At 38.1% G+C, this 14,022-nt stretch overlaps 1 protein-coding gene across 1 annotated transcript; it reads right to left on the bottom strand.

The window, feature by feature from the left end:
• Positions 1 to 1,322: 1,322 nt before the first annotated feature.
• spi1a (Spi-1 proto-oncogene a) lies at positions 1,323 to 9,045 on the bottom strand. The gene is made up of 3 exons (XM_016238591.1): positions 8,778 to 9,045; positions 2,924 to 3,077; positions 1,323 to 2,349 (listed from the first exon to the last, which is right to left on the bottom strand). The coding sequence occupies exons 1-3, from the start codon at positions 8,967 to 8,969 to the stop codon at positions 2,033 to 2,035; spliced, it is 663 nt and encodes a 220-aa protein (XP_016094077.1). The 5' UTR covers positions 8,970 to 9,045; the 3' UTR covers positions 1,323 to 2,032.
• Positions 9,046 to 14,022: the final 4,977 nt, after the last annotated feature.

Raw genomic sequence — 14,022 nt, 5'->3', positions numbered from 1 at the left:
TACTCAAATCCCATTTCGGGTTTCTATTTAACTCTACTTACCCAAATCAAAGACAGTGCTATCATTTACAGATTTCTCTTTTGCTCTCTATTGATTTTCCTGCCCACAAATTATTTCCCCATTAAAAACAGAAACCGAATTCTGAGGAAAATAACTTTGGGAAAGCCCTAAAGAGCAATGAAATCAAGTTCTGTGAATCATTTGTTGTTGTATGTGGGGTGTGTTCATGGTCCCCTGGGTGGCAGCATAGAGCAACTTCTTTAGATTAGACATCAATTCTTGTAATTACTAGAAATGTAACTTTATGGATTGCCAATTCATATCATGGTCTGCCAGATATTTTATTTATAAAGTAATTCAAAATATAATTCATAATATAAATATATTAGAATCACCATTAACTTTATAATCCTAACAATATGGCAAATTATTACAATGAGACAGACCGAATAGGAAAACTTGACTTGCATAAACAAAAACAGAAATGTGGTTTATCAGAGTTGTGGTAAAACTGCATCTGAATTATAGTAGTTATTAACCAGTTTGCATGCTTGCCCCATGCTGTACTTGTCTAATTAATATGAAGTATGTAATTAATAAGTAAACAGACAAATAATGCTACCAGAATTGTTGTTGGCCCAAATCTTTCCCACCTTTCACTTCATGAACTGTTTTTCTAACAACTACCAAAAGGATGGCTATAATACTATATATAATACTAAAACATAAAACTAAGAAAAAAGTTCTTGTTCATATATAACTTTTTGAATGACTGTCATTGGACTACAGCTCAAAAGTTTGGGGTTAGTAAGATTTGTTTGTTTGTGTTTTTGTCTGATGCTCACCAAGGCTGCTTGTAATTGATCAAGAATACAGTAATACAATAATGTGAAACATTATTACTGCTTGTAATATTATAAGTATTATATACCTGTCTTTACTGTCACTTTTGATCAATTTCATGCATCCTTGCTAAATGAAAAAAAAATGTGATAAAATACATAAAATTATCTATTTAAATTGTGTTTTAATTTTTGGCTGTTTATATCACAAACTGAAATCCAGAAAAGACTAAATGAGCAGAGTAGATAGCAATACTACTCATTTTTTTTTTCAAAAATGCTCCTTGTGAATTATATATTGTGTCCACTGATCTATCTATCTATCTATCTATATATATAGATAGATAGATAGATAGAGCAATACTACTCTTTTTTTTTTTTTCAAAAATGCTCCTTGTGAATTATATATTGTGTCCACTGATCTATCTATCTATATATATAGATATATAGATAGATAGATAGATCAGTGGTTGTGACTCAAAAAATCAATTTTTTAAGTCTTGAATCTCTTAAGGATCTTTGTTGCTATAGGAACCCAACAGGAAGTAAATAAGTTTCAAGAAGGACTTCCAGGTTCATTTATTCAGAGATGTGATGCCTCTGCATAATATAAAGACAGATTTTTAGCATTACTAAGCATAAAATAAGTTAAAGCTTTGCTAATTTGTGTGGATGAAGCATATGGAAGTCAAAATGTGTCAAAATAGCTGAATGCATTTAAACGTCCTGAAGTGTAACATGTTGTTATTATAAGTGTAACATTATTATTAGAATTATATTATTAAAATTGTATTATTATTGTGCATGCAGTTTTCATAACCATATTAACTAAGAGACTACATGAAATATTACACCTTTTGAAATTCATTTGTCACACCACTGGACAATTGAAATGTAACAATAGTGAAATCAAGACGATTTAAAAGTGGGGGGAAAAAACAAACCAGTTACAGCATCAAAACATGAAAGCATGTACTCTTTTAAAAATACATACACGTTGACCTTAAAAATGTCTATTGTCCATGTCCATTTGTCAGCTACTCAAATATTTTATATCCCTATATTGCCAATACATATTACATATCCCTGAGATTACATGTTTTGCTGCAGAACAATGGCAGAGGAGAGAATCTGAGAATATTTTGGGTAAGAGACACTGGATCTAAAGGAAATGTTTTGTGTCCAGAGTTTCAGTGATGATACTGCCTCCTATCCGTAGTTGTCCTCCTCAGCACCTCGCTACTGAACTGGTACGTGAGCTTCTTCTTAACCTTTTTGACCTCGCCGGTCTTGCCATAGTTGCGCAGGGCCCTGGCCATCTTCTGGTAGGTCATTCTCTTGCGGTTGCCCTTCTGCTGGCCCCAGCGGCTGGCGAGTGTCTCCTTGTGTTTGGAGGAGAACTGAAAGATGCCTCGCTCTCGGTCCACCCACCAGATGCAGTCCCGCATGTCTCCGTCCTGCAGGAGGTCCAGGAGGAACTGATAGAGACGCACTTTCCGTTTGTTTCCTGTAGAAGTTCAAGTTCAGTTTAAAATCTGGATGGCTCGTCACTTTTGATACCAAATATGATTCCTTATATGTCTATTGACTAGGTAATTTTGCAACTACATGTCAACTAGCAGTCATTAGAGTATTAGTAGACTCTCTGCTAACACTTCATTCTGATGGTCCTCAACAGACATACTATTGAGTATAAGTAACTTTGCAAGTACATGTCAACTTATCCTACTAACCCTAACCTAACAGTCTACTCTCTAATGGGAGTGCAACCAAAAATAAAGCATAACCAATATCTGTAGATAGCATTAGTGAACTGTTGCTGATTACCTTATAATGGGGCCAGATGATCTGGATGGTTTAAAAGTAGAAACTTGGGACTAATATTTTTGGTAATGTGCTTACTTTAATTCATTCTACAGAAATAATAAGAGTGCTATTGTAGTAGCTACGCTACAGTGTGATCGAGACCAGCTCATTTGGGGACCAAGTCCAAGCCGAAACCTACATAGGTTGAGTCCACGACAAGACCAAGACCATGAAAATATTGTCTCGGACTCAAGACATTTTTGTTTGTAGCTCACCTGATAGAGTGCTGGAGATGCCTGGATGTCTGTTGTTGTCGTCCTCACCCTCGGACACCTCAAAGGGTGGACTGCGTCCCCCAGGGTCCTCATCATCAGTACTGCAGTGGGGGACCGGGGACCGCTGGTACAGTGTATGGGGGACAAAAGTATACTGTAGAGATAGATCAACAATCATCAGTCTTGCTTTAAGGCTTCTGTGGCTCCTTATGCTAACCCTGCCACAGGAACTCATATAATCAATGCAATGAATGCTATCAACCAACTCGGTACAAGTTTGTTTGTGTTTTTTATATAGTCACAATTTTGTATAAATTCACCAGCACTGAGGGTGCACTAACTCTCAGAGCTGGGACACATCTGTGGTAATCAAAAAAAATATGATTTGTAATAAAAATAGTGAAACTGCACCTCTAAACTTAACCCTCAGTGGGACGTGAGCAGGTCAAACAAAAAACGTACGAATGAGGTTGTAGAATTTCACATGAATTTGCCACCAACTTGCCAGTATGTACGAAAACATACACTTTTTTATTTAAAAAGTATGAACCTGAACCCCAAAACAAAATCCTCAGTGGGGCGTGACCAAGTCAATCAAAAATGTACAAATGAGATAAGAATTCGCAACCAGTTTGCTAAAACGTCACATTTTTAATAAAAAGTGTGAACCTGCACCCTAAACCTAACCCTCACTGGGCATGAACAGGTCATAGAAAATGTACAAATGAGATTGTACAAATTTCTATGAATTTATTAACAGTTTTCCAAAACAGTCGAAAATATATTATTTGTAATAAAAATAGTAAAACCGCATCCCTAAACCTAATCCTCAGTGAGACTGTTGTAAAAACAAAAGTACAATTGAGATTTCGTGATTTTAGAGAATTTGGCATTCGTTTGCTAAATCGTATAATAGTTACAAATTGTCATGTGTTGTCTAAATTGTAATTTCATTGGATATTGGATTATGCAAAATATAAAGCAAAATATCAAACAAATGCAAATGATCAGGCGATGTTTTGTGATTAGTGTATCAGTCAGACATTCCCCCACATTTATTTTCAAGCAAAAGAAATGCTGGTTTTGCATGATTTTGTATAAGTATCAAATACTTGGAAACAACAGAATTACTTTACATTGAAAGAGGAAGTACAAAAAACTCAACTGTCAACAGAAAGGGACACACAATGGCATGGTCCCAGATTTACAAATCAAGTGCGCATCACGTTTTGCTTCCAAATCGTCCCAGAGAACCACAAAGTTTCATTTCTATCAGCAGAATCCCACCACACAAACACATTTAGTGCATTAGTAATCTTTTTATATGGCCTGTTTATTATTTAATTATATTTGGAGGAGTGTATCTAAAATGAAAGTTTATATTAAGTTATTTTATTTATTAACTTATTTTAAACGTATTTAAAGAGATAAATGCATGCAATACCTGGTGCAATGTTATATGTTAGTATTCCTATTAATCTCGGTGGCAGTTGCTCGGCTGTTAAAACTCTGCTCTCCGGTAGCTTTCAAATCTCATTCACACTTGCCTATATTCAAAAATGCCGTACCAAGATGCACTGGGTCAATGGGTCAAGATTTGGCTATTTAGCATGGTCAAGTTTGTCCCAACAACATCAGCTTGTGTGCTTTCTCTGTGCATTCTAGTGGTGCAAACAGCCAACCAAAGTCAGGACGCCATTTTACTATGGCCAATTAGTCACATGGCGTAATAGCTCGGGTGATTGGTTCAAAACATATTTCCGGAACTAAGTGAGCAAAAATGCAAATTTAATTATTACTGCCACATAGTACTGGTGCTGGTCTCTCTCTCTCTTTATTACTGCTACTGGATCTTAGCGCTGCATTTGACACTATCGACCACAACATTATTTTTGAATAGACTAGAAAATTATGTTGGCATTAGTGGAATTCCATGTTGTGCTTAACTGACCGTCATCTATTCGTAGCAGTGAATGAAGAGGTATATCGATCACAAGTACAGTATGGAGTACCACAAGGCTCAGTACTAGGACCTTTGGACCCTACATGTTACGCCTGGGGGAATCATCAGGTAACATGGTGTTAGCTTTCACTGTTATGCCAATGATACTCAGCTATATATTTCTTTGCGGCTTGACGAAATATACCAATTCGCAAAACTAACGGAATGCATATTTTACACATAAAATTGGATGACTAGTAATTGCCTACTGCTAAATTCTGAAAAAAAAACAGAAGTGTTAACTATCAGACCAAAAGCCTCTGCATGTAATAACCTAAAACACTGTCTAACACTTGATGGCTGCTCTGTCAATTCTTCATCATCAGTTAGGAACCTAGGTGTGCTTTTTGATAGCAATCTATCCATTGAAACTGCATTTTTCCACCTTAAAAATATCTTTAAAATACGACCTATGCTCTTAATGTCAAATGCAGAAACGTTAATTCATGCGTTCATGACTTCAATGTTAGATTATTGTAATGCTTTATTGGGTGGTTATTCTGCACGCTTAATAAACAAACCAAAATGCAGCAGCTAGAGTTCTTACTAGAACCAGGAAGTACGAACATATTAGCCCGGTTCTGTCAACACTGCACTGGCTCCCTATTGAACAATGAATACATTTTAAATCTTGCTAATTACTTATAAAGCCCTAAATGGTTTAGCTCCTCAATAATTGAGCAAGCTATTGTCACACTATAGTCATTCACAATCTCAAAACTCTGGCCATTTGATAATACCTACAATATCAAAATCAACTGCGGGCGGCAGATCCTTTTCCTATTAAGGGCCCAAACTCTGGAACAATCTACCTAGCGTTGATCGGGAGACAGACCCACTCTGTCAGTTTAAATCTAGATTAAAGACCTGTCTCTTTAACTTGGCATACACATAATACACTATCACATTTCTACAATTCTTGAAAGGATTGTTAGGCTGCATTAATTAGATCAACCAGAACCGGGAACACTTTCCATACCACCTGATGTACTTGTTACATCGTAAGAAGAATGGCATCTAAGCTAATATTTTTCATTCTTATTCTGAGGTCACCATAGCCATCCAGATCCAGTCCATATCCTGACCAGATGGTGTATCAGGACCTAGAGATGACCTCTACAGCCCTGAATGACAGCAGATACCATGTCAACTAGATGAGCCCCAGAGACAGATCCCCTGCGAAGACCTCGTCAACTAGACGACCATTGGCACAAGATCACGAGAACCAGACAAGTCCTGTGGCCAGCTTCGACTCCTTCACTGATTTAGTCAATTATCAAGTGGAAGGAACTGGATTGATGTTCTGCATGAGGAACTGCCATTTAGACGAATGGCAAAGCTCACAGATATAGACCGACTCAGGCAAAAGAGTACCAATGATTTTTGACATCAAATCTGACTTCATGGATTCGAAAGATTGTAGATGGATCACATACAGTAATAAACAAACCAAAATGCAGCAGCTAGAGTTCTTACTAGAACCAGGAAGTACGAACATATTAGCCCGGTTCTGTCAACACTGCACTGGCTCCCTATTGAACAATGAATACATTTTAAATCTTGCTAATTACTTATAAAGCCCTAAATGGTTTAGCTCCTCAATAATTGAGCAAGCTATTGTCACACTATAGTCATTCACAATCTCAAAACTCTGGCCATTTGATAATACCTACAATATCAAAATCAACTGCGGGCGGCAGATCCTTTTCCTATTAAGGGCCCAAACTCTGGAACAATCTACCTAGCGTTGATCGGGAGACAGACCCACTCTGTCAGTTTAAATCTAGATTAAAGACCTGTCTCTTTAACTTGGCATACACATAATACACTATCACATTTCTACAATTCTTGAAAGGATTGTTAGGCTGCATTAATTAGATCAACCAGAACCGGGAACACTTTCCATACCACCTGATGTACTTGTTACATCGTAAGAAGAATGGCATCTAAGCTAATATTTTTCATTCTTATTCTGAGGTCACCATAGCCATCCAGATCCAGTCCATATCCTGACCAGATGGTGTATCAGGACCTAGAGATGACCTCTACAGCCCTGAATGACAGCAGATACCATGTCAACTAGATGAGCCCCAGAGACAGATCCCCTGCGAAGACCTCGTCAACTAGACGACCATTGGCACAAGATCACGAGAACCAGACAAGTCCTGTGGCCAGCTTCGACTCCTTCACTGATTTAGTCAATTATCAAGTGGAAGGAACTGGATTGATGTTCTGCATGAGGAACTGCCATTTAGACGAATGGCAAAGCTCACAGATATAGACCTACTCAGGCAAAAGAGTACCAATGATTTTTGACATCAAATCTGACTTCATGGATTCGAAAGATTGTAGATGGATCACATACAGTGAAACCCAACATGAGAAAATCAAAGTGAACCCATTATAATCAGTGATACTGTCTACAATGGATGCAACTCGACACTGACAGTAAACTGAAGTTCGATTTTACTTCTGTAATGCATGAACTTGTGATAATATTTCCGAGAGCAGTATGAATGGATTTAGAACTTCTTTGACATTTTCAGTGTAGACAGCCTTTATCTATTGAGCCACAGTGCAACAATTGTCACACCTGGCATAGATAAAATATTAGGCTTTAGGTTAGGGTTAGAGGTTAGCATTTACATGACCTATCAAACCTTTAGGAATGTATGTGGGCGGGGTTTATGCTTAAGTGGTTTAGGAAAAACGGAAGCTAAATTGTATGGATTAAGGCTAATTTTATAATCCCTTTATTTTGTGTGTGTGAGTGTATTTTTAAATATATTTTGAAATGTAATTTATTCCTGTGATCAAAGTTGACTTTTCAGCGTCATTACTCCAGTCTTTTGCTGCTCAAGAAGCATCTTTTGTTATTATCAATGTTGAAAACAGTTGTGCTGCTGTATATATTTATTTATTTATGGAAACTGTGATAAACTATTATTCAAACATTTGGGTTAAGTAAAATTAATTATAATAATAATAACGATGATGTTCTTTATATTTCAAATAAATGCTGTTCATTGAATTTTATATTCATCAAAGAATGTGAAAAAAGTTTCACAGTTTCCACAAAAATATTAGACAGAACAATAGTTTTTATCACTCATAATAATGATAATAATAATAATAATAATAATAATAACAGTTCTTGAGCAGCAAATCAGCATATTAGAATGATTTCTGAAGGATCACGTGACACTAAAGATGCTGAAAATTAAGTTTTGCCATCACAGGAATAAATTACAGTTTATAATATATTAAAATAGAAAACAGATATTTTAAATATGTTTACTGTATTTTGATCAAATAAAAGCAGCCTTGATGAGCAGAAGAGTCTTTTGAATTATTCCTAGCAGTGTATGTGGTGATGAGCTGCTTTGACTGTGATTGTCTTTCGCTCACATATCTTGTGTAAGAGTGTGTGTATATTGTGTAGCAGCAGCAACAGCCTTTAGTCAGGAAAAGACAGTGTTGAGCAATCAGTCTGTCTCCTCCACTCACATCCTGCCCATCTCTCTTTCTTTTTCATTATCATTTCTTTCTTTCAGACCTTTTCTCTGATTACAGTACACTGTTAGACTAGTCCTGCAGACTGAAAACTAAAGTGAAATGACCCCACCTTTAATACATTTCTTATATTACTGAATAGAATATTTTACAGAATTTTGTACTTCTATTGAAATCCACAGTTAATCAGTTCATAGACATTAGATAGATAGATAGATAGATAGATAGATAGATAGATAGATAGATAGATAGATAGATAGATAGATAGCTAGATAGATAGTTATAGTTGTATTCATAGATATACATTTATTCATAGATTTTGCGGATTTGCTGACTAACCTGTGGAGGAACGACAGGTAAAAGTGTCCCCATCCCTGGGGAATCTACGGCTGGATGGAAGGACTCCACGTCTCCGTAGCGGTATGTGCTGGGATGCAGCTCAGTGAAATGGTTTCCTTGAGGCGGCTCAAATTCACTGTGATGGCCATGAATGCCTGTGTAGTCCCATCCACTTTCTTGCATGACCAACATCAAGGGAGAATAAACTGAGTTTGAAGTTGAATTGAAAATTTGTTTTTGGGCAAATTGAGAGCTTAAGATGTTCAGTCTGTTTCTTTTGATTCTTTTTATGCTGTTAAATTACATTAATTAATTATAGTATCAGAATGCATCAGTATCAGAATCATCACACAATGCATTAACAACAAGAATAAATATTTATATATGTGATTAGTCACTGTCTCTGTTGCACAACAGTCCTTGAGGAGCTCTCTAACTGTCTCAGTCTAGAGCAGAGGACAGTAGCCACAACACCATCATTGTGCTTGAGAAAAGTTGAAATTGAGATGTTTTGTTATATTGTTAGCAGTAATCACTCACAAAAGACTTTCCTTATTCAGTCGCTTTGGTACATTTCTCAGATCACAATTGGAATTCTCAAAAAAAAAAAATTCAACCTCCACATCATCTAGCTAGCTGTGCAAATCATAAAAACAATTTCTCATTCTTCTGAACAAATTTCCAATGCTTTGGTACATTTATGCAATTGAGTATGTACAGTTGTCTGTTTCCTACATTATCAATTGTTTATGATATGTTGCTCAAAATATATTTTACTGGTTCTCTGTTGAATTACCCCCAAAACATCTAGGCAATAGTTCATTGCATAAGTCATTAAATGCAAAATGGCTGAACTAGTTGTCATAATCTGTCACGCATATTTTCCATACATACTTTTTGTAAATGTGTCCTGAATTGATGAATTGCACAGGTAAATCTTGAATTTCACTAATGAAGGGGTTCTCTAAAATAGTTCAGAGATGCATCTCATGAACAGTTAATACCATAAAACAGTAAATACTGTAGCACATGTTGTAGACCCGCAAACTCATAACTGTTGAATTGATTTGTAGCCAAGTACTTTTACATGTACTGTATTTTTGGGAAGTAGAGAAAGTCTTTTGTCAGAAAACCAAGAATCTGCTCTAGTATCACAAATAAGGTCATTACCAACACTGTAATGCAATTTGGCAGAATATGATGAATTATTTGATTTATTTTCTACTGTACAGTAAATGACAGTATACTGTATTGTGTGTTTATATTCAGTTATTTGGTATTTGAACTTTTCTTTTTTTGTGCTTTTCGTCTTCTGAAGATCTCTTTACAGTAGTGTAATAAAAGTAAACTTTTCTTAAAGCTTAAATATTAATCCTGGCAATGCTGATTCGGAATAAAAAGGAGGTTTTGAACTGATCTCACTAGTGTTCTCTAGGCAGTGAAGTAGTCTGTGTATTCCACAACAGTGGCCCTCATTTTCTCAAAAACACCCTTACGTCCTTGGACTCTTCCTCTGTTTTGCCTTCCACCATGCATCTTTACTCCTCTTCTTTTTGACCCTGTTTGTTTCCTTGTTCTTGCATTGTCAGAAATCGTAACATTTGTTCTGTCTATATATGCTTTCCAATTACAGTTTTTCTTGATTGCTCAACCATTCAAACGTTTCCGAGACAGAGCAGGTATGTATTTCAACAATGTGCACTGTACTGTAATACTGTTTTCTTACAATGCTATATACAGTAGTCATTACAGTAGACATTTTATACAATAGTCATTTTACATTATACATTAACTGTACAGTAACTTACATTAGAAAATACTGACAGAGTATCTTGTTACATTTGTGGTAAAGTAAAGTTTCTAAAGTAATTTCTACATGAAATAATTTAATTCAGGCAAGAATTATTAAAAAGAAGTTTATTATTATTATTATTATATATATATATATATACTGTATATACATATATTCACACACATAAAGAGTTCTCAATTTAAGCTTGTAAAAATTAAAGTTTGAACTTAGAAATATATTTTACTTGGAATTGTTTGATATGTTTATGAGGATTCTTTAAGTAAATATCAAAGTTATGATCCCGTAGTTCCCATCATGCACTGGGGCATGAATAATTAATAAGGTCAAATGTTTCACTGTTTTTGATTTGTATTTACAGTGTTTTATGGTTGCTTTTGTTTTTAGGTTTAGTAACTTGCTGTTTTGTGACATCTGAAGTTCATTTTCTACTCAAAATTCACACTCAAACACTATCCACTGATTGTTACCATCATTGTGTATTGTGTACCAAAATTGAGGTCTCGGTGTTCATTTGGGTAATAACAATTAATTAGACTTATTATCTTAAAAAAGGATAACAAGGTGCCCACTTGCTTACATGTTTGTAAGTAAATGGCATGCTTTAATAGCATGGTTGTTGTTTTTTCAGTGCTACATTGTTTGAGTAAAGTTTACAAACCACGAATAAGTTAAATGTACTTGAGTATTGCAGAGTAAACTTAAAATAACGTATTATATAAATCATTCATCAAACTCTAACTGGCCACATTAAATGTACTTAATTCCTAATAACTCATTTTACAAAACATAGATTTTACTTAATTCCATATTTAAATTTTACTTAAAAATATGTGTGCAAAAACTTGCAAAACAAAAATTAAGTAAATTGTACTTTTTTTTCAGTGAATGATGCAAGGACTTGTCATTCTGATGGCACTGATATGTTTATTGACATACATACTTTTGAGAGATGAAATTAGGATTTTGAGAAAATTACAGGTTTTTGTAGGTAATCCATCCCAGGGTGGTAAAGGAAGAGGAATCGGTTACAGGGACAACAGAGATTTATTGAGTTTCAAACACAAAACAGGAACTAAGCCACTGTCCGAGAGACACCACCGCCGGACTTAAGACTTTAGTAATGCGGTATGGCCCTAAGAACCTGGGTGCCAGCTTGCGTGATGGCACCTTAAGGGGCAGGTCCTTTGTGGGCAGAGGGTATGGCTTTCCACTGACATACTTGGGTGCAGGAGTCCGACAACGATCTGCTGCCACCTTGGCATGTCTCCCCGCCTGATTGAGCGCCTTCCTGGCTCTTTCCCATGTGCATCTGCACCTCTGGACAAAGGTCTGGGCAGAGGGGACCACGGCATCAGGTTCCTGTGAAGCAAACAGAGGAGGCTGATAACCAACTGCGTGGAATATGCACTTCTCCGCCTTAACATACAGCTGGTTCTCAAGTAACCTCTGCAGCACCTGATGGACATGCTGAGTGTGTACCTGCAATGACGAAAAAAAAAATAGAAATGTCATCAAGGTACACAAAGACAAATTGATTGATCATGTCTCTAATCACATCGTTAATCAGGGCCTGGAAGACAGCTGGGGCATTAGTAAGCCCAAAGGGCATCACCCGATATTCAAAGTGCCCAGTAGGGGTGTTAAAGCTTTCTAACACTCATCCCCTTCCCTTATCCAAACCAAGTGGTAGGCATTGCGGAGGTCCAACTTTGTGAAGATTCGCACTCCCTGTAGCAGCTCGGGAGCCGCGGACATCAATGGAAGGGGGTACCGATTATTTACAGTGATGTCATTCAGCCCACGATAATCGATGCAGGGGCACAAGGAACCATCTTTCTTCTCCACAAAGAAAAACCCCGCGCCTGCAGGAGAAGAGGAGGAATGGATGAGGCCAGCTGCCAATGACTCCTGGATATACTTATCCATAGTCTCTCTCTATGGCGCAGAGAGAGAGTAAAGGTGATCACGAGGCAGAGAAGTGCCTGGGAGAAGGTCGATGGCACAGTCGTAGGGTCTGTGAGGAGGGAGAGATGCCGCCTGAGATTTGCTAAAGACCCTCTGAAGATCAATGTACTCAGCAGGAACACCGGTCAGATCCGCAGTCTGCTCCTCCTGAAACATAGAACAAGAAAAACCGGCAGACGAGGCAACACCCAGGCAAAATTTATGACAAAATTAGCTCCATGCCAACACAGAATTCTCAGCCCAACCAATGTGAGGGCTGTGTCTCACCAGCCATGGATTCCCCAGCACAATAGGTGTGCTGGGAGACTTGAGGTGGTAAAACACAATCTCCTCACAATGGTTGCCGGAAACAGTTAAACTGACAGGGGAAGTGACATGAGTAACTTGGGTGAGGATAGTGCCGTTGAGAGCCCTGGCAATGAGTTTCTTCTTGAGAGGGGTGATAGGAATGCCCCACCGAGCTACCAGGGTAGCATCAATGAAATTACCCTCAGCCCCAGAATCCACCAGGGCTGAGCATGACCTTGAAAAAGGTCCCCACTTGACAATGGCAGGCAGCTGGGGACGAAATACAGGGGAATCAGATACAGGGGTGACGCTCACCAATACTCCCCCGTCTACTGGCGAGCTCTGGCATTTAAAGGACATGCTGCAGCAAGATGCCCAGATTTTCCACAGTAGAAGCAAAGTCATTGGTTGAGGCATCGCTGCTTCTCCTCTGCTGCCAGACGGGTACGCCCCACCTGCATGGGCTCCACTTCCAGAAATGTCTCAGGGCGAATAATAGCGGCTTCAGAAACAGAACGAGGAGGGATTGGCCAAGAAGAGTGAGCCATAACCTGTTGATGGCATAGAATGATACGCGTCTCGATACGAAGTGCCAGATCCACCAGGTCTTCAAATGAAGCCGGAAGGTCATGGATTGCAATCTCGTCCTGAATCTCAGGATTGAGCCCCTCTCTAAAAACATCCCATAAAGCTGCTTCATTCCAACCACAAAGCACAGCCAGTGTCCTGAACTGAATGGAAAAGTCAGTGACTGACGACTTGCCCTGCCTCAGTCTCACCAGCTGACTGGCTGCCTCCTTGCCAGCGACTGAGCGATCAAACACCTTGATCAACTCCTGATGAAACAGCTCAAATGTGGCACAGTAAGGTGCTTGCTTCTCCCAGACTGTAGTTCCCCACTCTCTAGCCTTCCAAGTGAGTAGCGTAATAACAAATGCGACTTTTGTTGCTTCGGTAGCAAAGGTGGTGGGCTGCAGGGTAAACGTGATGGCACACTGGGACAGGAACGGGCAACAAGCACTAGGATCCCCATCATAAAGCGGTGGAGTTGGCACTCTAGGTTCTGGAGCTACCCGGGCAAGAACAGGAGCTGAAGCAGAGGCAATGGCTGCAGTCCAAAGGCTGTCCTGGTCCCGCATCAACCCCTGACTTGGTTAGTGAGTTCAGTAACTTAAGGAC

This window comes from Sinocyclocheilus grahami, unplaced genomic scaffold, assembly GCF_001515645.1.
Source record: "Sinocyclocheilus grahami isolate Dianchi unplaced genomic scaffold, SAMN03320097.WGS_v1.1 scaffold543.1, whole genome shotgun sequence".
Taxonomy (NCBI): Eukaryota; Metazoa; Chordata; class Actinopteri; order Cypriniformes; family Cyprinidae; genus Sinocyclocheilus; species Sinocyclocheilus grahami.
The sequence above is the reverse complement of the archived record's forward strand: the minus strand, read 5'-3'. Positions and strand labels throughout refer to the sequence as shown.